Source organism: Saccopteryx bilineata, chromosome 8 (genome assembly GCF_036850765.1).
Source record: "Saccopteryx bilineata isolate mSacBil1 chromosome 8, mSacBil1_pri_phased_curated, whole genome shotgun sequence".
Lineage (NCBI taxonomy): Eukaryota > Metazoa > Chordata > Mammalia > Chiroptera > Emballonuridae > Saccopteryx > Saccopteryx bilineata.
The window spans coordinates 7,895,044-7,917,696 of NC_089497.1; the positions used below are offsets into that span (position 1 = coordinate 7,895,044).

A 22,653-nucleotide genomic window follows, 5' to 3' on the forward strand; every position below is an offset into this window, starting at 1 on the left:
TGCCAATAGGTTGCAGCTCAGTGGTGCAGAGAGACATTGCTCAGGCAACCTCTTCTCTTTTCTACTTTCCTTTTCTCCCGTGGCCCAGAAGGGGCCTTTAAAACACTAGCATTTAGTGATGTGTCCTGGCCAGTGGAAATGGTGAAGAATAAACACGGTTTCTTTTGCAAACATATTTAGTCCAACAGATAGAGCAAGCTTATATTTTTTGCCTAGCACGTTTACAGTACACTGGTGATTTTGTGGGGGTTTTTTGACCCAGAGTTGGGAGCAGGGAGCTTTTTATATGGGTAAAAAGTGGACACGGGGTATAAAACCTTTCCCACCTCTTCTCTAACTTAAAGTGTGTTTTCTGAGTTTTGTTCTAAATCTGATGAGGTCCTCGCGTATTGTGATGTGTATTTTGAACACTCAGCAGTAAATGGAATTTACAGGTCCTTATTCACATGCATGACAGAGTGTATCAAAGAAGCCCCCTCGTGTCTTACTGCCAGAAAATCTGGCAATGCCCTTTCATGTCTTCATCATTTAAAAAGAAATGGAGACTATTAAAAATAATTTCTTTATTGGTACATATACAGTAAAGAATGAAATATATATAAACATTGCATACAAAAGTATTTGACAAGAACTTCTGAGAGATGGGCTGGCTGTCTTACAGCCCATGAATAGCAGAGAAAGAATCATTTGGTGGCTCATAGCCAGCAACTTCGCCTGTGTCTGCACATGTCAATTCACTTGTTTCTCAGAGACTGGGATGTGTACATTTGCACTTTATATATAACTTCTCACTATAATTTCAGATTTTTTTTTTATCAAGTCTAGTAGCTTTCTGTGGAAACCTTTTCCTCTACCCCTGGAGAGAAATGTATATTTCCAGCCTGAGAGATAGAGAGAGAAAGAAGGAGAGAGTGAGCCTGTGTGTGTGTGTGTGTGTCCCTATCATCCACTTTTCTGTCCACATCATTGACCAGGGGAGTTGCTGGCACACCTGGCGATATCCAGCATCCCTCAGTAGAGTCCACCTGTAAAAATATCCTAACACTAGAGCGCCAGGCTCATTAAGTGGCTAAACAAACCCTTGTGGTGACTGTATTTAAAATGTATTTTATATCATTCACAAAATGCTACCAGAAAAAAAAAGTACATTCTTTATTGCCAAGTATGTAATTTGTATCTTCTTGTCTTTGAAATTCTGTGAGATAAATCAGAAGGGGATTTTTATGTGATTTTCCGGACATCTGCTTTCTCCTCCTTCAAACTGGAGAGAACTTGGCGCTCTCACTACAAACAGCTTCCCATCCTTTACTAAACCATGCCCGCCTTTAAGTTGGTCTTTAGTGATCCGGGTGAAAAAATTTCCTTAACTTCCTAACCTAATTCTTGCATTTAGAGAGGGAAGACACACCTGTGAATTCTCTTGATTGCCTTCTGTTTTCTTATTTGTATTTAAAAGTTCTACACTCCCTGACCACATTAGTGATGAGACATTTAAACCTTCTATTTTGACATAATTGAAAAATGTACGTATTACTTTTTCCTTTGATATTGCAGAAGAGTATGAAAATGTCTATTTTAATTTATTCTTGTACTAAGTCGGCTAGTAAGTGCTCAGAGAGGACACGTGTTGTCACGGCCGTGTTCCTCACTCGCCACTCTCCTCGCGTAACTGGAGATGTCCCACGTGCCTGCTGGGCCCTTGTGCGGAAGGCGGCGGGAGTCACAGCGTGTCTGTGCTTTCCTGCATTGCGTTTTCCCTCCTGGTTCTGGAAGTGTCTGAGTCATGCTGTGCCTTCCGTGGGACGCGCAGTTTCTTACACAGGACTTCCCGGAACGGCTGGCACAGGAAGAAGTAGATGATGGGGTCCAGGCACACGTTTGCGGCCGACAGCAGCAGAGTGAACTCCTTCACGTAGAGCAGGGTCTCCCTGGAGCGGCAGCTGTAGTGCGCCCCCGTCTGGCTCTGCGTGTAGGAGACCCTGGCTATGTGGTAGGGCACGAAGCAGACGAAGAACACCAACATGATGCTGAAGATGTTGCGGCTCGATTTCCTCTTGACCAAGATGGAGTTCCTCCGGGACTTCAGGTGGGACTTGAAGATCTTCCTGGTGATGGCCGTGTAGAAGACCACCAGCAGGAGGAACACGAGCCAGAAGATGCCCACGAAGATGTAGTTGGACGCTTTGTGCCACTTGAGCCCCAGTTCGTTTTTCAGCTCCATGCATCGGACCCGTGTGACGTCCCTGACGCTCCGGTCGGTCAGGATGATGTTGGGCACGGCCAGGAGCAGCATGAGCGCCCACACCGCCACCGACAGGAGCTTGCTGCCCGGCACGGACTGGACGGCGGAGGTCAGGAGGGGCCTCACGATCTTGCAGTACCTGTCGGAGCCGATGAGCCCGAAGAAGGCGATGCTGACGTACATGTTGATGTAGAAGAGCACGGCGGAGGCGCGGCACACGAACACGCTCAGCTGCCAGGGGCCCAGGCCCGAGTCGCTGAGGATCTTGAAGGGGAAAGTCAGGCTCATCAGGAAGTCGGCGACGACGATGTTCTTGAGGTAGACGATGAAGCTCTTCGAGCTGGGCACGTGGACAAAGACCCAGCCGGACACGCCGTTGAGCAGGACTCCCGTGGCGAAGACCACCAGGTACAGCGCGGGGACGATCTGCCGCGTTATGACGGTGTTGTGGGGGCAAGGCTCCGTGGGAGGCTGCGCGGTGCTGGAGTTCATCGTTCCGCGGCGTCCGAAGGGGGGGCCTGGGGAACAAGTCAGAGTCAGTCAGGGCACTCGTGGCCTCCAGCTAACCGTCAAGTGACCACCAACTGCCAAGCGACACAGCGAAAGCAGAGAGTATGCTCAAACCGCTGGGTCGTGCCTTAGTCTTTGTTGTACGCTAGGCACCCCTCCCTCCTTACCTTTATTATTATTTTTTAAAGGGAAACAGTACTCAGATGACAAGAAAGAAGAATTAGACCTGTAGGTGACAAGGAGAGCAGCATGTCCCCTAAAATGACGACGCTTCCCTGTAAAATTCCAGAATTCTAGATCTAGACTCGTCTACTCACTTAATAGAGTCTCACAGGGCAAGAAAACTGTGAAAACAGAGTTAGTCTGTCTCATTTTTATTCAGAACTTTAAGACAGTAGCTTAAGAGCTGTTGGTGCAGACCTCCCACATGAGAGAGCCTGTCCTACATGCATTCCGGGCGTGGTGCAACGTCTTACACGCACACGTCCTCATGCAACCGGCGTTCTCGACGGGCATTCTGGGTACTCCCTCTCAAAATAGAGCTTTTCTGTACCCCCTCCCCTCCGTTGAAAAATTGATTGGCAATCTTTTTATGAATTAGAAAAGAAACACAAGTGGTAAAAGTGCCTTAAACATGCCAAGAAGTGCGTCTAGAAGTGCCGTCTGGGTCTGCACTGTTCTGTGGCAGCCGCCAGCCTTGCGGGGCCGCAGGGCACTTGAATGGTGGCCCGTCCAGGTGGCAATGTGGCGTGAGCATGAAACGCACTGGATTTTATAGACTCGGTACAAAAAAGGGAAAGTACGATATCTTAATGTTTTTCATGTTGATTATATTTGAAATAATATTTTAGAAATATAATGCATTAAACAAAATATATTTGTCATCTTAATTTTATTTTTTAAGAAGATGGTTACTAGAAAAGTTGAAATTATGTGTGCGGCTTGTATCATATAATATTTTATTGGACAACAGTATTTTCGGTATTATCTAGAACCTTCTTTTGTTAAGGAATCCTGCATGTTCTTTGCTGATGTTAGACATACTGAGTTAGGGGCACAGGGAAGATTAGAACTGTTCTGAAAGGTTTTTGGATACGTCAAAGCAAATACTTCTTGCCCATCGTGTATGTCATAACATCCTGCTTAAAGCCCTTCAGCGGTAGGTCCTCGCTCTCAGAACGAAGCTCTGACGCCAACTCTGAGCCCCCTTCACGGTCTCATCCCTGCGTCCTCCGCCCCCAGCCGTGTTCCTGCCGTCCTGAACTCTTCTCACTCCTTGTAGGCGCCGTGATTTCTCTTACTTTGGACCTTCATGCTGAAAGAAGTGTGAAAAAAAAGAGCTATCTTACCGCAGATACAGCAGGTGAGGCCAAGTTGGTATACTGAGACCAAAAGGCAGGAACATGTGTTGGATGAAAAACGGGGCAAGATGGTGAGGCGTGTATCCCTTTGACCTTGAAACGTTCACCCAGTGCCCTCTCCTTACCTTTGGGATAAAGATGGCTTAATGCCCCGATTCTGGGACCTGCCAGAACTTCAACAAATCGTTTCAAAATTGGAGGAAATGCTGATTTTATACCATAGCATAAAAACAAATAAGCACCGAGTGAATCAGAAAGAGAACAAAGAATGTCTCAGCGTGGTCCAGTAACCTCTCTCCTGCCTGGTCCCAAGCTGTCATTTGACCGACTATTTCTGAGCTGCTTGCCCCAGCCCATTAAAGATAAAAGATAGGCAGAGGGAAGGAAAGCAAAACAAAACAGAAATAAATAAGTAAGTAGAAAAGAAAAAGGAAAAGGACCTCTGGATGATGATCAACCAAAAAAGTGGGCGGGCCAGTCTGGGGGTGGGGCATGTAGCCAGCCCTGCCCAGCGTATTTAATTCTGAGCGTCTGTCTGAATTTCTATAGCGGAAGTGGTCTTTCTACTAACTGTGAGCCTTCAGGGAGGCAAGCACTGCTCCCCAAAGATCTCTGTATGTGACAAAACCTTTTAAAGGACATGCTAACAGTGTATATCCTCAGCTCCTCTTCAGCGGGACTCTGCCTTGTCCCCCAACGCAGGGGAGAGAGGGAAGGGAAGGCCCGGAGGCGTGAAGTGTCTTCGGCTCTGTACACCTTGACTTGGGGTCTTTGGTGACATAATTAAAGAGCATGGTAGAATGGGATTCATGAGCTCAAAGGACAGCTGTTAATAAGAACGTATGGATTACTTTCTCTCAGGTTTTTCTGCCCAGCTAGACTCGCTCCGAGGTGGGTGGTGAGTTCACTTGTGCAGTGTAAGGTCTCCAGATGTGCTGCCTGAGGTGTTTCAGTTGTAGAGAACTCCATGGAACCGTAGGGCTCCCTCTGTGAGCAGAACTTAGTCAATTCAGGGCCATTCAAAACAATGCTCACCCCAGAAATGCATCCAGCTTCATAAAACCAAGCTGAGCTCATTCCTCGTCCTCCGAGTATGGCAGGGACCTGTCTTCCTCTCCCGTGCGGGCCACCTTCCACCATTCTAATGGTGTGCTGTAATTCTGCTTTCTCCGAAGGAGGGAAACTGCCTTTATGACATTATGATGAAATGATTAAAGCTCGTGATGACACTAGAGGGCTTTTTCAGTCACCTTTAAAATTATTCGGTATGAAGTTTCTTCTCAGTGAAGTTAGCCCAGTGAATGCTTGTCATCTTGAAGTGGCCAAAGTGTTTCTTTATTAAAGATCTTATGCTGTAGGAGGAAATGGAAGAATTATGTGAACACCATCATGTCTTCATGAGAGAAGTGTGTATGGTGGCAGTGTAATTACTTCTGAGATTCAGCTTGTAAAATTGAAACATGTCAGCATGTGTGCTGTTGTTTTACTGTGCTGGTCTTGGTCATCAATATTAATGATTATTGATTTGGTATTGGCATGAATTTTTTTTTTAAGCAAGTGAACTAGAAAGAGAAGGACAGACAGACAGGAAGGGAGAGAGATGAGAAGCAGCAATTCTTCTTGTGGCACCTTAGTTCATTGATTGCTTTCTCATACTTGCCTTGATGAGGGGGGTACAGCCCAGCCAGTGACCCCTTGCTCAAGCTTAGAGCTCGGGTTTCAAACCTGGGTCCTCAGCATCCCAGGCCAAAACTCTATCCACTGGTCCACCACCTGGCTAGGTGGTATGAATTCTTGTGGAAAACTTATATATTCTTTACTTGAGAGTGTTGGACATGAAGTTTAATTATTGGTTTATTTTCCCCCCCTGTGGAAGCAGATGCTGACATCAGTACATTGAATTACTGAAGTTAACAATTGATTATTTTAGCTCAGGATTTTTTGTTATTTATTTTTAAACCTTCACACTATTGACATCTTGGTCCAGAGAGTTCTTTGTTGTGGAGGACTGTCCTTGCTTTAGGCACTGTAGGATGCTTAGTAGAGCCCCTGGCTTCTGTTAGTAGATAGAAGTTGTGACAGAATATCTCCAGACATTGCCACATGTCCTGTGGAAGACCACATCGCACAATCTTCATGCTTTTCTTAAGCTGAGCTGCGGACACCAGAGAGCTTCCTCTTTGACCAAAGCATAAGCCCAGCTCCGTCTTGACTGCCAGGATCCTTCCTGGGCTCTCCTTTTCTGACTCTGGGCAGTGCGTTAGTATGCCCAGACTGAGCCTTAACTTGAATTTACAGCCACTTTCCTTAAAACACCTTAGCAAACACAAGCCTGGCACCGCCAAGCTTGGATCTGTCTTCAGTTCTAGTGGCTGTACAGGTGCATCATGGGAGCTGCTGGCGGAGGGTGAGGAGGCGAGTGACACAGGCAGACTTTTGGCGCATGGCCTGTCACTAGCCGCTGTACCAAGAACTGCACCTGGATTGTCAGGACGGTTTCACGGTGATTTTTTTTTTTTTTGTCTACAATTTTTGGTATAACCCGGGGCTTACCCAGCTTGGCAGTGCTGACACATTTTTGGTTCCTGGTTTTCTGTGGGGGAACCCGCTTGTGCATCGTTTGGCTGCATCCCTGGCTCTGGCCAGTAGGTGGCAGCAGCGCCCCGGGATCTGTGACAGCCAAAGACATCTGCAGACGGTTCTAAAGGCTCCCAAGTTGAGAACTGGAATAGACCCTGAGTGGCCGGTGTATTTGATACCATTTTGATAAAGAGTCAGCCCTTGTAACAGTGCTGAACCTCAACTGTACTTTGAGTAACTCGTGGGCAGTAGGTAATTCCGATGCTGAGGCTTTTGGAGGGGACGCAGGCTCTGCGTGCCGCCCCGTTGGAGTGACGGGCAGAGAGTGCGGCAGCCTGGAAGGCGTGCGTGTTGGATGCAGAGAACCTCAGTTAGACGGTGGCTCAGTGTCTTACTACCCGCGCTACTGGGATGTTCCTGAGGATCTCTGTGTTTCAGTTCCTACGTCTCTAACCTGAGGGGTGTAGTAGTTGCCGCATCATAGGGTTCCTGTTCCAGTGCGAATCACAGACCCCGTGCCTGGCAGGGTGTGACTCAGAGGAGCCCTGGGGACTCAGTGAGGGACTCATGCACTCGGGTAACCAGATGTCCCCGGGAGTGTCGGTCTGCCAGGACTTCTCAGTGAGGGACTCATGCACTCGGGTAACCAGATGTCCCCGGGAGGGTCGGTCTGCCAGGACTTCTCAGTGAGGGACTCATGCACTCGGGTAACCAGATGTCCCCGGGAGGGTCGGTCTGCCAGGACTTCTCAGTGAGGGACTCATGCACTCGGGTAACCAGATGTCCCCGGGAGGGTTGGTCTGCCAGGACTTCTCAGTGAGGGACTCATGCACTCGGGTAACCAGATGTCCCCAGGAGGGTTGGTCTGCCAGGACTTCTCAGTGAGGGACTCATGCACTCGGGTAACCAGATGTCCCCGGGAGGGTCGATCTGCCAGGACTTCCCTGGGCAGCCCCTCACAGGTCAGCAGATGCCCACACTTCTTTTAGGCTGGTGTTCTTCTGCACCGTCACTCAGGGCTGCAGGGGGCACAGCTCTTGCCCTGTCCTTCAGACCTCGGGGAGTCCGGACAGCAGAGCTCCCGTGGGGGAGGAGGGGAAGGCTGCTTCCTGTGGTCCCTGCGTTCCAGTCACAGAAGTGGCCCTCAGCCAGGGGAGTCCGTGTGAAGTCTTGTCCAGCAATGCCATGCAATCCCGAACCTTTGGTTGGAGAGGTTAAAGCTGCAGAACTCGCATCTTCAGAGCTTTGGGAACTGCTTCCTGTCTCTGTCTGGAATCAGTTGAGCCACTTGGATTTCTGACTGTTTTTCCAGGCTGTTCTTTAGCAGCATTGCTTTGGAGTACATGCTCCTGTCCCTGGGGCCAGGCAGAAAAATGCATCTCTGACCTCTGACCTCCTTCTGCCTCCTGGGATGGCAGGCAGCACTCGAGTCTCCAGATCTTGGGGCTTAGAGCTTTAGCGGTGTCCCTGTGCCATGGGGACAGGGACAGTGCTCATTTCTGAGAACCCCGCAGCTTTCACTACTAAGCTGAGTGTGAGCCACCTGTGTGTGTCCGGCTGCAGGCTTGCATGGCCAAGGACAAGAAGAGAAATATTCAGGACTTGGGGGTGGGGTGGGGATTCTGCAGACGGGTGATTTTCATACACTTTAAAACCTATTTTTTTTTTTTTAATTTCCTACCTGTTGGAGGACTCAGTAACTTTTCATTTTGATAAAATAATTGTGGCAATAACTTACACAGGGCAGTTCTCTAAGTGGATTTGTATTTTGGTAGACGCAGCAGGTGACAACAAAGCAAATGTATTCATTTCACAACGAGTAGGACTTAAATGCAAAAGGCACATTTTTTGCAGCTTAAAGATGGTGCTCAGAGCACATGTGAAAGCAAAGACCTTTGCTTTGTGTGACTCCCGAGCCCACAGCTTGTCCAGGGTGCACGTCCTTCTCAAACCGTTCCATTTCACATGGGTCGTATGCGAGTTTTTTCCAATAGATGCAGCCAGCCCTTTGTATGCAGGGGTTTCACATCAGTGGGTTCCCACATCCATGGATTTCAATCAGCCGCCGGTGGAAAGCAGCATTTCCACATTCCTAGCCCTGGTTTTCAACCGTGGACTGAAAATATGGGTTTTGATCTGCAGTTGGTTGAATCCACAGACATGAAGGGCCAGCTGTAGGTACTGGTGAACCACAAGTCATGTATACATTGTCAACAACCCCCACATTGTTCAAGGGCCAGCTGTAGGTACTGGTGAACCACAAGTCATGTGTACATTGTCAGCAACCCCCACATTGTTCAAGGGTCAGCTGTAGGTACTGGTGAACCACAAGTCATGTGTACATTGTCAGCAACCCCCACATTGTTCAAGGGTCAGCTGTAGGTACTGGTGAACCACAAGTCATGTATACATTGTCAACAACCCCCACATTGTTCAAGGGTCAACTGTAGGTACTGGTGAACCACAAGTCATGTGTACATTGTCAGCAACCCCCACATTGTTCAAGGGTCAACTGTAGGTACTGGTGAACCACAAGTCATGTGTACATTGTCAGCAACCCCCACATTGTTCAAGGGTCAGCTGTAGGTACTGGTGCACCACAAGTCATGTATACGTTGTCAGCAACCCCCACATTGTTCAAGGGTCAGCTGTATTTCATTTTCCAACAGATTTCAGGACGGGTCAGTCATCTTAGTTCCTGCTGTGCCCATGGGAGCTATTGGATGCCATTTCTTAATTGCTTCCTGCGTCATGTCTGTCTCACAAGTCAGGATGACCGTACACCTTTTCCGCCTCTGCCACATGTGGCACTGTCAGGGTCACCACTTGCTTGGACCAGGACCAGGGACAATTTTGTTTCACTCCATGATTCTTTTCAATTTATTTTTTAATGTGCCTTCTACCGACTTTCTTCTAATGTTTTGTCTTACAGTATTGCTTTCCTTTTTTGTACTTGCCGTATCTCTGTGCAGGGGCCATTTCCCTTACAGGGATAACCTTGTATAGCCCTTAATAAAGCGGAAAGCACCCAGTATCTATGAACTTGCTCAAGCCCTTTCCGAACTTAAATAACAAAAGTTAAAAAAGTCCACGAAAAAGTGACGATTCCCATTGTCAGCGTCCTCCTCCTGTTTCTGAGTGTCACTCCCACTAAGTGGAGCCGAGCCGGGGCTCCCTGGAGAAGCAGCCGACTGCCCAGAGGAAGTCCCTGGTGAGGGGCCGCCCCTTGTGAGCAAGAAGAAGGAGCGCTGAGACCAGCGGGAAGCGTCAAGACAGGACTCGGACCCATGTCTACAGTCGCCGATTCGGACGTCCACAAGAATGACAGCAACAGACGAAATGACTTTGAAGAACAAACCAAATTCAGGAAGTGGATAGTGATAGCAAAAACATGATTTACAGACGGGAGGGTGAAGTGGGCAGTGCTCTCCTATGGGAGAAGGACAGCTAGGAAGTGCGGAAGGGGCAGAGCCTTCCACAGTCGCCACTGGCAACGTGGGTGTAACAAGTGATCCAGGCAACGTTGCCCTGTGAGAAAGCCTTATGGTGGAAGGCTGTGAGAGAACAGGGTAGTCCAGCACCAGCACAGGAGGACCCCTCCCAGGTCGTCTGTAATAGTAAACAAAACACTCTCCCATGTCAGCAGGGGTATCGAATGGCCATACTTATCAACAAGAAGATCACGTGGCATTTCCGCGCCCCCTGACGTGATTTACTCCGATGTACACAACGTACCATCAGAAAGCTAATCATGGATCAACAATCGGACAGATTCAGAATGTGAAACAGCCTATGAAACCACCAGCCTAGACTCTAAGAAAATCAAGTTTGTGAAAAGCGAGCAGTTGTGCAGGGGTGGGAGGGAGCAGGTGCAGGTCAGAGGAGGCCCGCGAGAAATCCCATGAGCTGTGGGTGGTGGCGGGAGCCCGGTAGAGGCTATGGAAACGGTTTTGGGACAGTTGTTTGGATTTGAATTCAGACTATATTCAATAGCATTGATGAGTTGATCTTTCTAGGCACGATATTGGTGTGGTTGAACAGGAGACCATTCATTCCTCAGAGATGCATATTGAAGTATTGGGGAGGGAAGGGTCATGATGGTCTACAACAAGGGTCAGGAACCGTTTTGGCTGAGAGAGCCATGAACGCCACATAGTATAAAATGTAATTCCGTGAGAGCCATACAACGACCCGTGTACGTTACACATTATCCAGTAAAAATTTGGTGTTCTCCTGGAGGACAGCTGTGATTGGCTCCAGCCACCCGCAACCATGAACATGAGTGGTAGGAAATGAATGGATTGTATGTAATACATGAGAATGTTTTATATTTTTAACATTATTTTTTTTATTAAAGATTTGTCTGCAAGCCAGATGCAGCCATCAAAAGAGCCACATCTGGCTCACGAGCCATAGGTTCCTGACCCCTGGTCTACAACTTGTTTTCAGACAGTTTGGTGAAAGAAAATATAAGTATGTAATATATACTTGTGTAGACATGCACTTTTGTGCTGATCTATTACAGTATTACGCGTACCTGTGTGTGTGTGTGTGTGTGTGTGTGTGTGTGTGTGTGTGTGTGTGTTGAGGGAAGGGCCTCGAGCTCAGTGCCTGACACACAGCAAATGCTACCTGCCCCTCAGACCTCTCTGCTCCCCTCCACACCTTTTCTGAGTCACCTCAGGGCGCTTTTCTGCCTGTCCTTAAACTGGCGTTTCCTGTTCTGTTCTTGGCCACCATCTTTACTCGTTTTCCCTTTTCTCCTACCCAAAGCAGTCTTTGTTTAGGACATTGTTGGAAACCATTGTCTGTTAACAGGTGCTTCCTTCCCCCTGTCGGGCATTCTCCGGCCCCTGCCATCAGGCAGTGTGCTTGACGTCGGGGGAGCCTGCCCTCTCGGAGCTTGGAGGCTGGGGGTTCGGGCTCCCAGGCAGCCTCACCTCCTTGCCTGCCCCGTGCCCCTCCCCCCGCTCGCTCACTGCCCCCCCCCCCCCCAGCCAGGTTGCTTCACCTCCCAGGGACGGCTCACCGCCAGCCAGCTAGTTGTGCCTGGTAAGCCACCTCCGTGTCTGTCCTCTTTGCTACCCTCGTCCCCTTGTATAGGATACCTGCTCCTCACTGGGGACTTTGCCCTGTACCATGCATGGGCATTGCTAGTTTTTCAAAAGCTTCTCTCTCTTTCTTTCTTTCTTTCTTTCTTTCTTTCTTTCTTTCTTTCTCTCTCTCTCTCTCTCTCTCTCTCTCTCTCTCTTTTACATGAGAGAGAGTCAGAGACAGAGAGAGGGACAGATAGGGACAGACAGACAGGAAGGAAGAGGGATGACAAGCATTAATTCTTTGTTGCGGCACCTTAATTATTCATTGATTGCTTTCTCATATGTGCCTTGACCAGGGGGCTACAGCAGAGTAAATGACCCCTTGCTCAAGCCAGCGAACTTTCAGCTCAAGCCAGTGACCTTACACCCAAATCAGCAACTTTGGGAATAAGCCAGCGACCATGGGTTCATGTCTATGATTCCATGCTCAAGCCAGCAATCCTGAGCTCAAGCCGGCGACCTCAGGGTTTTGAATCTGGGTCCTCTGTGTCCTAGGCAAACACTCTATCCACTGTTCCACCACCTGGTTAGGCAAATCTTTTCTCTTTTTTTGATATTTGATACTTTGAAAAGAATTTAACATAAGCTAAAGCACAATAAAAAGAACAGAGGCCCGGAGCCCCCTCCCACCCCTGCAAAGGTGGTAACCCTGTTTGAATTTTGTGTGTTGCATTTCCGCCCTTTGAAAACAAGTGCTGTTGATCCCTGTGCACACACACAGATTGTAAAAATTGCTCATGCTGAATGTGGGCTTCCAGGGCTCTTTAGAAATTCCCTGCTCAGCATATGTTTCTAAAGTGTACCACTCTGTAGAAGGAGTCAGAACTATTTGCGGAAGAGAAACGAATGTTCACTCTCCCAGCCGCTGAGCGTTTTGGCTCCTAGGAATATGCCCTAGAAAACTCACAAAAGCATATCAAGACCACGTACACAGGTTCTCACAGAGACACTGTAATAGCAAAAATGTGGATATAGCTCAAATGATTATCAACAGGAGAATGGATTAAAAAAGAATTCATGACATTTTTTTTGGCGGTAAAAATGAATGGACCACAGCTGTGCACTTTTAAGGCCGCCTGTAGTCCTGATGGGACAGAAGCAGTCCCCTTTATAGTTGAGGAAGCTGAAGGCTGAAGAGCTTGAGTGAATTGTCCATGGTGTCGCAACTAGTATGTTACAGAACTCAGATCTGAAGGCAGGTCATGTCCTTCGAAAGCCTTAACTGCTAGAGAACGTTTCTTGTTGAAAAGACTTGTGTTTATTAGCTGGTCTCTTCTGCACAGAGAGAGGAGCTCTGTTCCCACCCAGCCTGTGGTCCACGGGAGGAGTTGTGTGAGTGTCTGCGAGTGGCCTAGCACCTCCTTCGTTTACTCAGCAAGGAAGCGGGGCCGGGGGCTTCGTGGCTTGAGCCAGCGTCTGAGGTTGCAGTCGGAGCACCTGGGCATGGAACCTCACTCTTCCAGGCCCTCAGCGACAGGGGCGTCTACCTGCTGTGCTCTTCCTGTGGTGTCCTGTGCCCCCGCCAGTCGGTGGCTGCAGAGGCCTGGCCGGTGGGTTGTCAGCGTGACTTCACTGTCTGATCCTGCTCCCAGGGTCCTACCCAGGTGCCGGCGCCCATCACATGAAGCCGTCCAGCCTGGCACAGTGCAAGCTGTCTCATCTCCGACATGACTCAGTGGTGGGAAAAGTCAGGTGTGTCTGTGTGTGTGTGGGGGGAGAGAAGGCAACGGAGCAGATATTTCTGTGCTTGCAAGTGAACCATTATTTGTAGTAATTGTAGATGATTGTGCTTAGCTAGTTTGGTCCCATGGAATAAAAAATAAAAATAAGACCAAATGCTTCCCTGCCAGCTCTCCCCTGAGCTCTTCCCTGTCTGCCATCCCCTGTTGGCAGAGCGGAGCGGGTACTGTCTCTGTCCCGATGGGTCACAGAGGGCTGTTGACGAGGGTCTGCACAGGGGACCAGCGGGCTTTGTCGAGCACTGCTAGGAACAGCAGGCCTACCCAGGGGACTTTGCTTTCAGCTGTCGCCATGGTGATGTTGAAGCCCAAGTGTCTGTGAAGATGTAAAACACACTTCGGGGGGGGGGGCTTGGAGTCCTGGCCTCTGTCTGTGGTTGTCTGTCTCCAGCATCTTAGTGTGGTTGCCTTGTATTGGTCCCTGTTAAAATGTCACCTTCCCCGTTCACGACATCGGGCAGCCAAACCTCTACCCAGCCCTTTTCAGCCTCTCACCGTCTTTTTATTTTCTTCATACCTGTGTTCATTATTTAAAATTGTATTTGTTTTCAAACTTACTTCTCCCATCACCACCCATCCCCTCTTTCTTGCCGGGCATGTGGTAGAATTTCAATAGATACTGATTGAATTGATGAATGAAATTCTTTGCAGCTTTGGTCAAGATAAGGACTCGATTTACTTAACTGTCAAATGACCAGTCTATTTAGGATTTCTAGAACTTTACAAAGTCTGTGTGTGTAATAGGTTAAAATATATTGATATCTTTTTAAATCTTTGGTACATAAAATTGGATTAGCCATACTCTTTTGACTTATTCTTAGGATGTCAAGTTCATGCAAGGTTGATGTTAAAATTTTTTACTTTATTACTATTATTATTTTTTTTTGAGAAAGACAAGAAGGGAGAGAGATAAGTATCAGTTCATAGTTGCATCACTTTAGTTGTTCATGGATTGCTTCTCATACATGCCTTGACCAGGGGTCTCAGGCCAACCCGTGACCCCTTGCTCAAGCCAGCAACTTTGGACTCAAGCCAGTGACCTATAGGTTCATGTCGATGACCCCACACTCAAGCCGGCGACCTCAGGGTTTCAAACTTGGGACCTCAGCGTCCCAGGTTGACGCTCTATCCACTGCGCTACCATCGGTCAGGCTATTTTTATTATTTTTAATCACATTAATACTTCCCTTCAAACTCTGTAACCGAAACAAAAGCCAAAGCTTTGACAGTAATAAGCTACATGTCACTGAATGCTCCGTCTTCCCTCCCCCACGCCATCTCTCTGCCCGGAATCACATTTCTTTATTCTCTTGCTGTCCTGTTTTCTGTTGTTTTGTGATATCCAAACGTATTGCTGAAAGTGTACATGTGCATGTTTGTGTGTACGTGTACATGTTTATATGTACGTGTGTGCATGTTTGTATGTATGTGTACATGTTTGTGTGTATGCGTGTGCATGTTTGTATGTACGTGTGTGCACGTTTGTATGTACGTGTGTGCATGAACTGTGACTTTCGGGGGTTAGGTCCATCGTACCACATGTCTTCCATTTTGTCAGGTGTTGCTGTAACCCATTTGTTTTGGTGAGTGTGACATTCCATTGTTTGACCATACCACAGTCCCCTCGCTTAGTTTCCTGTGTTTGGGATGTTTCCTGGTCACAAGCATGCCCTTGTAAACCATGCTCAGACATGTATACCTTATTGTCTCTCGTTGAACATGTGAGTTTCTGATGGGTATAAAGCTAGGTTGCTGAATCAAAGGGTATATGAATGTTAACCTATAGGAAACAAAGCCCAAATTATTTTCCAAAATAGTTTCACCAATTTATACTCCTGTCAGTAATGAGTAATAAGCCTATGGACAAATCTCCATATTTTGCATTAAAATTTTTGCTTGGAAATGTTATTACATTGTTTTGATTTGCATTGTTATGGTAACTGATGATATAGACATCTTTTCATAGTAAAATTGTTTACTTCCATGAAATGTCTCATATTTTGCTCATTTTTCTAATGGGTTGTTTGTAGTATTATTGATTTGTGGAAATTCTTCAAATAACGTTGATATCTGCTTTGTTGGCTATATGTGTGGCGAATAACATCTCCCAGATTGTCATTTGTCATTTCATTTTTAAAAGTATGTTTTGATAACCAGGAGTTACTGATTTTAATGTAGTCAAATGAGTGCTTTTTGTATCAAAAGAAAATTTCCCTATGTCACAGTCTAAAATTATGGTTCTCACAACACAGTCAGGAACCATGGGGGTTCTTGATGCCCTTTCAGAGGCCTTCACTTCGAGGAAAACAGAGTATTTTCCAGCACTGAGACTGAGATCAGCACCAGGATTTCTGCAGTGTTTCTGTATCACATCATGAAAAGGGACAGAGAGAGAGAGAGAAACATTGATTTGTCCTTGTCTGTGCCCTGACTGGGGATTGAACCTGCAACCTTTGCATATCAGGATGATGCTGTAATCAAGCTATCAGGACAGGGCAGATGTAGGGATTTTAATATAAAAGAAACAAAATCATTGATAAGGGTTTAGATTCTATATTGCGGCTCATCTTGAAGAAACTGTCACTTGCTGAGCTTTGGTGTGGCACCAAAGAGGAAGACCCGGAAGGCGGTTGGAATGCCGCTTCCTGTTCCTGGAGTGCGTGTGAAGGAGAGTAGATTATCTTCAGTGTACTTTGAGCAAAACGACGCCCACAACAGCTGGAATGTAGCCCTGACCAGGCGCTCAGTGGATAAAAGCACCGTCTCGGCCTACCGAGGCTGTGGATCCGGTCCCGGGTCAAGGCACACGCGAGAAACAGTGAGTGCACAACTAAGTGGAATAACGAGTGGATGCTTCTCTCTCTCTCTCTCTCTCTCTCTCTCTCTCTCTCTCGTTCTTCCTCTCCCTCCCCGCCCTTCCTCTTTCTCTCTCTAAAATTAAAAAAAAAAGAAAGGATTGAATGTAGATAGAAGTGGATATGAGAATCTTTCTACGGCCAGTTGTTAAAGAGATACATAAAAACATAGAATGGTATCATATTTGTAACTAAAATGGTTTTCTTAAAATATAATAATTTTTCATAAAAATGTTATTCTTGTTAAACTTTGATGCTATTATTTAAACCCATTAAAATACGTACTTTGTAAATTTTATAATTGTAATTTCTAATAAGTGTTGCTAGCTATAACCTAACAGAGGCAGGAACCCCTGGCCCCTCAGTGATGTGAAAGGGAGCTTGAGACCAGTTTGAGAATTCCTGGCTACAGCCTATTCAGTGTATTTTCCATTAAGATTTTGGGGGTTAGTTTGCTTATTTTAATATATTAGCCCCTCCTCTGCACATGCACTGGGCCGTCTGTGGACTGAAAATACCAGATAGGGACTGACGACGTCTGTGAAGAGCGAGTCAACTTGAAAAAATGTAAAACTTCCAACTCTTACAGATCAGATAGCTTTCATTTTTTCTTGAGGTTTTTTTTTATAAGGTTGCCTGGTTGTCCATCTATCCACCAAACATGCGAATTAAGTAAATAACCTGCATTTCTTTCTCCACCTCCTTCTGCATAGAACCACCATGGGCCCAGGGCTCCGGCCTCACTCGCTGTCAGGCCCCCGTCTGGCCAGGAAGGACGGACCTGCTTGTGCACAGTGTGGGTCACTTAGGGTAGCAGGCACTCAGGGGGGTGTAGATAGATACTTGCATGCTGGCACGACGCCCAGCTCTCTGTTGGTGTGATAGGAGCTAAACTGGGAGAAGTATCTATTTCCCCTCACTTTACAATTTCTTTTTTGGCCCCATCAGTGTCAGATTCTAACTCAGAAGTTTTTCTGGGTGTGGGATTTTACCATTGCCAGTACTGCTTCTAACTAAGCCTCTAGCAAGGATGGGGAAGGGAATTCCATCTTCACTGTGTAGCTGCTGTGTGCCAGGGACTAGCATGCATAGCATGCATATTATATCTTAGTAGCTCTTTGGGATAATAGCTTTCTTACGATGTTTTCTAGAAGAAGAGGAAGGTCAAAGAGGCAAAGAAAACTAAAAAACAAAACAAAACAGAATGAAGCTGGGTGTCACAATAGGATTCAAACTCAGCTGTTTATCTGCAAAGTCCCGCCTTTTCCTCCACACAAGATCGCCTCTATAAAAATCTGAGCCCCGGCAATACTGACTCTTACATCCAGTGTGATTATTGCCACTGTTGTGTAAACAGCTCGTTAAGGGGCAGAGCAGTCTTGTGTACCCTTGCATCTCCAACTGGTGTTGGAATAAAAGTCACAGTTTTTATTGGGCACATCCCTCCGGAGGTCAGAAACAAGACGGGGCACTAGCTGTGAGACCGGACCACTCTTCCCCAAAGACCATCCTTGGCCTTTCTTAGCTGAGTTACTTTGCCGGAGTCACTGAACCTCTCTGGACCGTGGTCTCCTCATCTGTAAAATAGAGGCAATCACGGGTCTTTCTCAATATAAGTTGGCTGCTGGAACCCCCCTTCCCCCATTTTGATAGCAGTATTTGTGCAAAGGCTTTGAAAGCAGAGGACTGTCCCAATGGGGTTAATTAGAAATCCTGGATCTTGCCATCATAAAAAAACTATTTAAATCATCATGATTAGTGTTCTCTTTACCCCTTGATTTGGGGGCTGACATTTGAGACTATGACTCTTTTTTTGTTAGGTTGAGTTGAATGAAATTGCTGATGTTTGACTTTATCTACAAAAAAATGGCTCTTTTATAGGGTTAATGCTAATACTACACATTTCATAGTTATTAGTAGAATTAAACATGAATGGTTAGAAAAAAAAATCTGTAGGATTGTACCAAAGGGCTTGTGGTAAGAAAGTAAGCCTAGATCTTGGCTCTTTTTCCAGAACAAACTTTGTGGATTTTCTCTCCGGGCTATCTCGAGGACACATGGCAATGCCCAGAGCCAGTGAAGTGTTCTGTGCCGAAAAACCACTCAAGGCGATGAAGCATCTTTTCCTAGAATTGGGGGGGGGATGGGTGATGTGGAGAGTTGGCTAGAACAGAAAGAGACACCGAAAATGCCAGTCTGTTCGTTTTCATTACGTTAACTGTGAGATCTGTCTGTATTAAATGTCTGTATGTCAGTGTGTCTTTTTTGGAGAGTTATTTTCTTCTGTGAATGTTTTCTTTATATTTAACAATTTTTGAATTTATTGAGGTGACGTGGCTTAATAAAATTATACAGGTTTCAGGAGTACAGTTCTGCAGCACATCCTCTGTAGATTGTATCGTGTGCCCACTGCCCCGGTCACGTCTCCTTCCATCAGCCTCCCCCGCCCCCCGCCCCTCCTGCAGTCCCCACACTGTTGTCCATATGTCTTTTTTCTTTGCTTAATTCCGTCACCATTTTTACCCACACCCCACCCCATCCCCTCTGACAGCTGTCAGTCTGTTCTCCGCGTCTGTGAATCTATTTCTATTTTTGCTTGCTTATTTTATCAGATTCCACATATAAGTGAAATCATATTGTACTTGTCTTTGGCCGGCTCATTTCACTTAAGAGAATGCCTTCATTAGGGAGGATGGGTGAGAAAGTTAGTAGGTATAGAAATGAACTGAACTTGAGGTTGTGGTTTCTTCACTGTTAGAGTCATTTGTTAAGAAGAGTCACAGCTTGTAAAAAATGCTAAATTTAGTGGTTTTTAATTTTTTTTCGTAACAGAAGGTGAGGTTCTTGTGGTTGATAAATAACCTTCTCAAACTCTGTCTTTCTCTAAAAATGGGGTTCTTTAAAAAATATTTTTTGTTGTGACTGGAAAATAAATTCGAGTGGATTCTGAGAATAAATTAAGTTGTTCAATTACCTATTAGTCTCGATTTTTATGGAACTGACTTCAGTTTCTAGAAAAACAAACAATAAGACAAGCTCACAAATTATGTTCTTGGTCCTTGCTATCCACAAATTAGAACTAAAATGCTTTCAGTGCTTGATATTTAAATGTTTGTCAAATCTCAGAGGAAGAAATCAGAAGTTAAGTATCAAGAACATGGAAATCAAAACCTAAGACATTAGCAGAAGCTGACAAGCAGCCGCTGGGAGGCTTATTCCCAGCGTCTTCCCTTTTCCAGCCCTGTGACTCACCATCAGACGCCCACCGCAGCCCAGGCTCCAGCGACTCAGGCAAGGCTTTGAACGCTTCCTTGCGTGAAGTGTTTCCTGTCTGGTTTCAGTTTTTAGTGAGGTTGTGGCCTTTTGTGCTCTTAAACCAAGCCTTCTGGTTTTCTTCCTTTTTTTCCCCTGTAGCATTTTAGTTTTTTATTGGACTGCCTCAGCTCTGAGGGTTACGTCATAGCCCAGCCCTATCAGGCTTCTTATCATTTGCAAAACTGATTTTAACTGACTGTTCACATAGATACAGCCCTCTCTTATATTTTACAGGCAATATGTTTGTTAATTTTTCTTTTTTTAAGTAGGAGTTTTCTAAAATGTAATGCACAAGCCCACGGTGGGGGGGAAGCCTGCTTCTTGCAATTAAAAACAGTATTTACAGGGAAAAGTTAATGTCCTCTTTGAAGTTAGGGAGGAGTCTAATCTCACCTGTAAATCAGTCTACTTGTCATTCCATCCACTAAAAAAAATTGGGATGTTAAAAGCACAAAAAGCCATTTGCATTCAAATCACAAACGTTCGTTCAGCATGCTCTGCATTAGGTGGTCTTTTCTTACTTACCAAGTTTCAAGTCTCTGTGATCTCTGCAGGCAGGAGTGGGTCAGCGACTGAGTGTAACGTGATGTTGAGGGAGATGTGCTTTGCTTTCTGCCTGGGCTGCTTGTGTTGACGGGTGGAAATGCTGCATTAGCTCTCAAACCAAAACATTGAAAGCACTCCGCGAAATGTTGACATCGTGCCAGTGGTTGGAATGTCAAGTACTACAGACGGCCTCTTTGGAGCCCAGCTCGAGCGGTGCTTGTACACGCTGGACGGATCTGCTGCGTGTGTAGGGTCACAGATGACGGGGGTCTGACCGAGCTGCCTCTGGGGTGACAGTGGGTGCCGAGAGGAGGGAGTGGCCCCTTAGGTGCCGAGAGGAGGGAGTGGCCCCGAAGGAGGGCTCCCGCTGTGGGAGGCTGGACCAGTCGGTTCCCATGCCTGGCTGTGACCTCTTCCTGTGAAGCTGCTGTAAGAATAGCTTCTGTATTTATTGGGAAGTTATTTCGAGCCGTAATTCACACGGCTTCAACAAACTCCTTGAAACTTGTTGGAAACCCCAAAAATATTTGAGAGTAAAAGAGACCAGAGCCTGTCCCTGGTGTTTCAGCACCAGGGAAAGAAGTGCGTGTGTGTTGGGGGTCACCTGAGAGCCGTGGTCAGCGTAGGGCAAGGTGCCGGTCAGAGGAGAAGGAGGAGGAGGAGGAGGAGGACTGCAAGGCCCTCAAGGCTGTTCAGGGTGGACTTGGTCCGTTCCAGCTGTGGTTCGGACATGTTCCTCTTGAATTGGTGCTTCGGGGACTCCTAATCTTCCTTTGGGTCAAGCGCTCTGTGTGACTCCGAGTTCCTGGATTCCTTTTTATTTAACAAATTGTTGCCAGCACTCTGTACTCTTATCACCTGGCACTCTGGGTTCACGCACTTGGAATTCGTCCCTCAAGAGGAAGGGCACGGTGCCTGTGCCTGTGCTGTTTACTTCGAGGTCACCCAGTGTTGGACCTGTTTCATCACCTGGACCTGTTCTACCAGCTGCTTGCCCTGCATATTGGGGTAGCTCACTCACTCTCAGTCATGCTTGTTACCATTAGCACACAGAATAAAACCCCTCAAAACTTCCCCTTGACCGTGAGCTCCTCTTGTTTGATACCATCGTCTACTGGTAATCCGAGCTATAAACCACTGCATTCTCCTCCCCAGTCTCCCCCACTCCTATCCAGTCAGTCACCAAAACCGGGTGACTTTTTAACGCCAATGTTTTTCTTGTCTATGATTTCCTCCAAACCCAGGTCATTTTCTGCCCTCGTTCCCTGCCTCCAGTCTGTTCCCACTCAGGGCCTGTGCTCCGGCCACGCTCAGGAGGGGTCCCTCTAAAGTACAAGCGTCGCCATGTCCTTTTTGTGGGTCTTTGTCACCTACAAGATTAGTTGATGCTGTTAAACCAGGCAGACTGGTGTGATTTGACACTGTTCATCTTCTGCCATAACATGCCTTGAATTTTATGTTAACAGTAGCACTGACTTGTTTGAATTTCTTGCAAGTATCAATAGTTCCTGCCTCTGTGCTTGGGTTGTGCCTTGTCCTCTGCCTGGACTCCCTCCCTCGGCTAATTCTCTTCTTTCATCTGGTTTGTCCTGAGTTTAAACTGTATTTCTAGAATGTCAGCCATTCATGTACTCGCTTCTCACTTTTTTATTTATTATATCCACATATATCAGTTCTGTTTATATCTGACTTTTGTTTACATGGAGTCATCTTAAAAATGAAATGTTTAGCTTCAGCCTAAGCAAAAAAAGGTTTGAAAGTATTTTATGTGTCTCAGCAGTTAATCAACCAAGTAACACGTATTTGTCACCTTTTGTAGGAAGGTGCTCTGGGGCCTGGGGCCCGAGGGGTAGCCCAAAGTATGTAATCAGTGTTTTTGAATGATCTGTTCTTTGTCTCTCTCTGCTAGACTGGAACTGTTGAAAACAGGAGCACTGTCTTGTCAAATTTATTTAACTGAAAGGAGAGATACAGAGACAGACTCCTGCATGTGCCCTGACCAGGATCCATCTGGCAAGCCCCCTAAGAGGTGGTTCTCTGCTCATCTGGGGCCCGTTGCTCTATTGCCTAGCAACTGAGCTACTTTTAGCACCTGAAGTGAAAGGCATGGGGCCATCCTTAGCACCAGGAGCCAACTTGCTCGAACTAATTGAACCATGGCTGTGGAAGAGAGAGAGAGAGAGAGAGAGAGAGAGAGAGAGAGAAGGGGAGGGGGAGGGGTGGAGAAGCAGATGGTCACTTCTCCTGTGTGCCCTGACTGGGAATCGAACCCCGGACATCCACACGCCGGGCCAATGCTGTGCCACTGCGCCAACCAGCCAGGGCCTGTTTTTGTCAATTTTTCATCTTCAGAGCCAACCAGAGCCACTTTCACTCACAGAGTTAAAATAACACAAAAGTAAAGATGTG

The 22,653-nt window shown here is 46.6% G+C and overlaps 2 protein-coding genes across 2 annotated transcripts in view; one reads left to right on the plus strand and one right to left on the minus strand.

The window, feature by feature from the left end:
* MED12L (mediator complex subunit 12L) overlaps window positions 1-22,653 on the plus strand; it is a 356,828-nt gene that overhangs the window by 132,051 nt on the left and 202,124 nt on the right. The gene's annotated exons all lie outside the window — the stretch shown is intronic.
* P2RY14 (purinergic receptor P2Y14) lies at window positions 1,425-19,771 on the minus strand. Its single transcript, XM_066241725.1, has 2 exons — window positions 19,636-19,771; window positions 1,425-2,760 (listed from the first exon to the last, which is right to left on the minus strand). The coding sequence occupies exon 2, from the start codon at window positions 2,732-2,734 to the stop codon at window positions 1,721-1,723; it is 1,014 nt and encodes a 337-aa protein (XP_066097822.1). The 5' UTR covers window positions 2,735-2,760; window positions 19,636-19,771; the 3' UTR covers window positions 1,425-1,720.

Coding starts and splice junctions, on each gene's coding strand:
- P2RY14 (XM_066241725.1), bottom strand. CDS start 2,734: ATGAACTCCAGCACCGCGCAGCCTCCCACGGAGCCTTGCCCCCACAAC.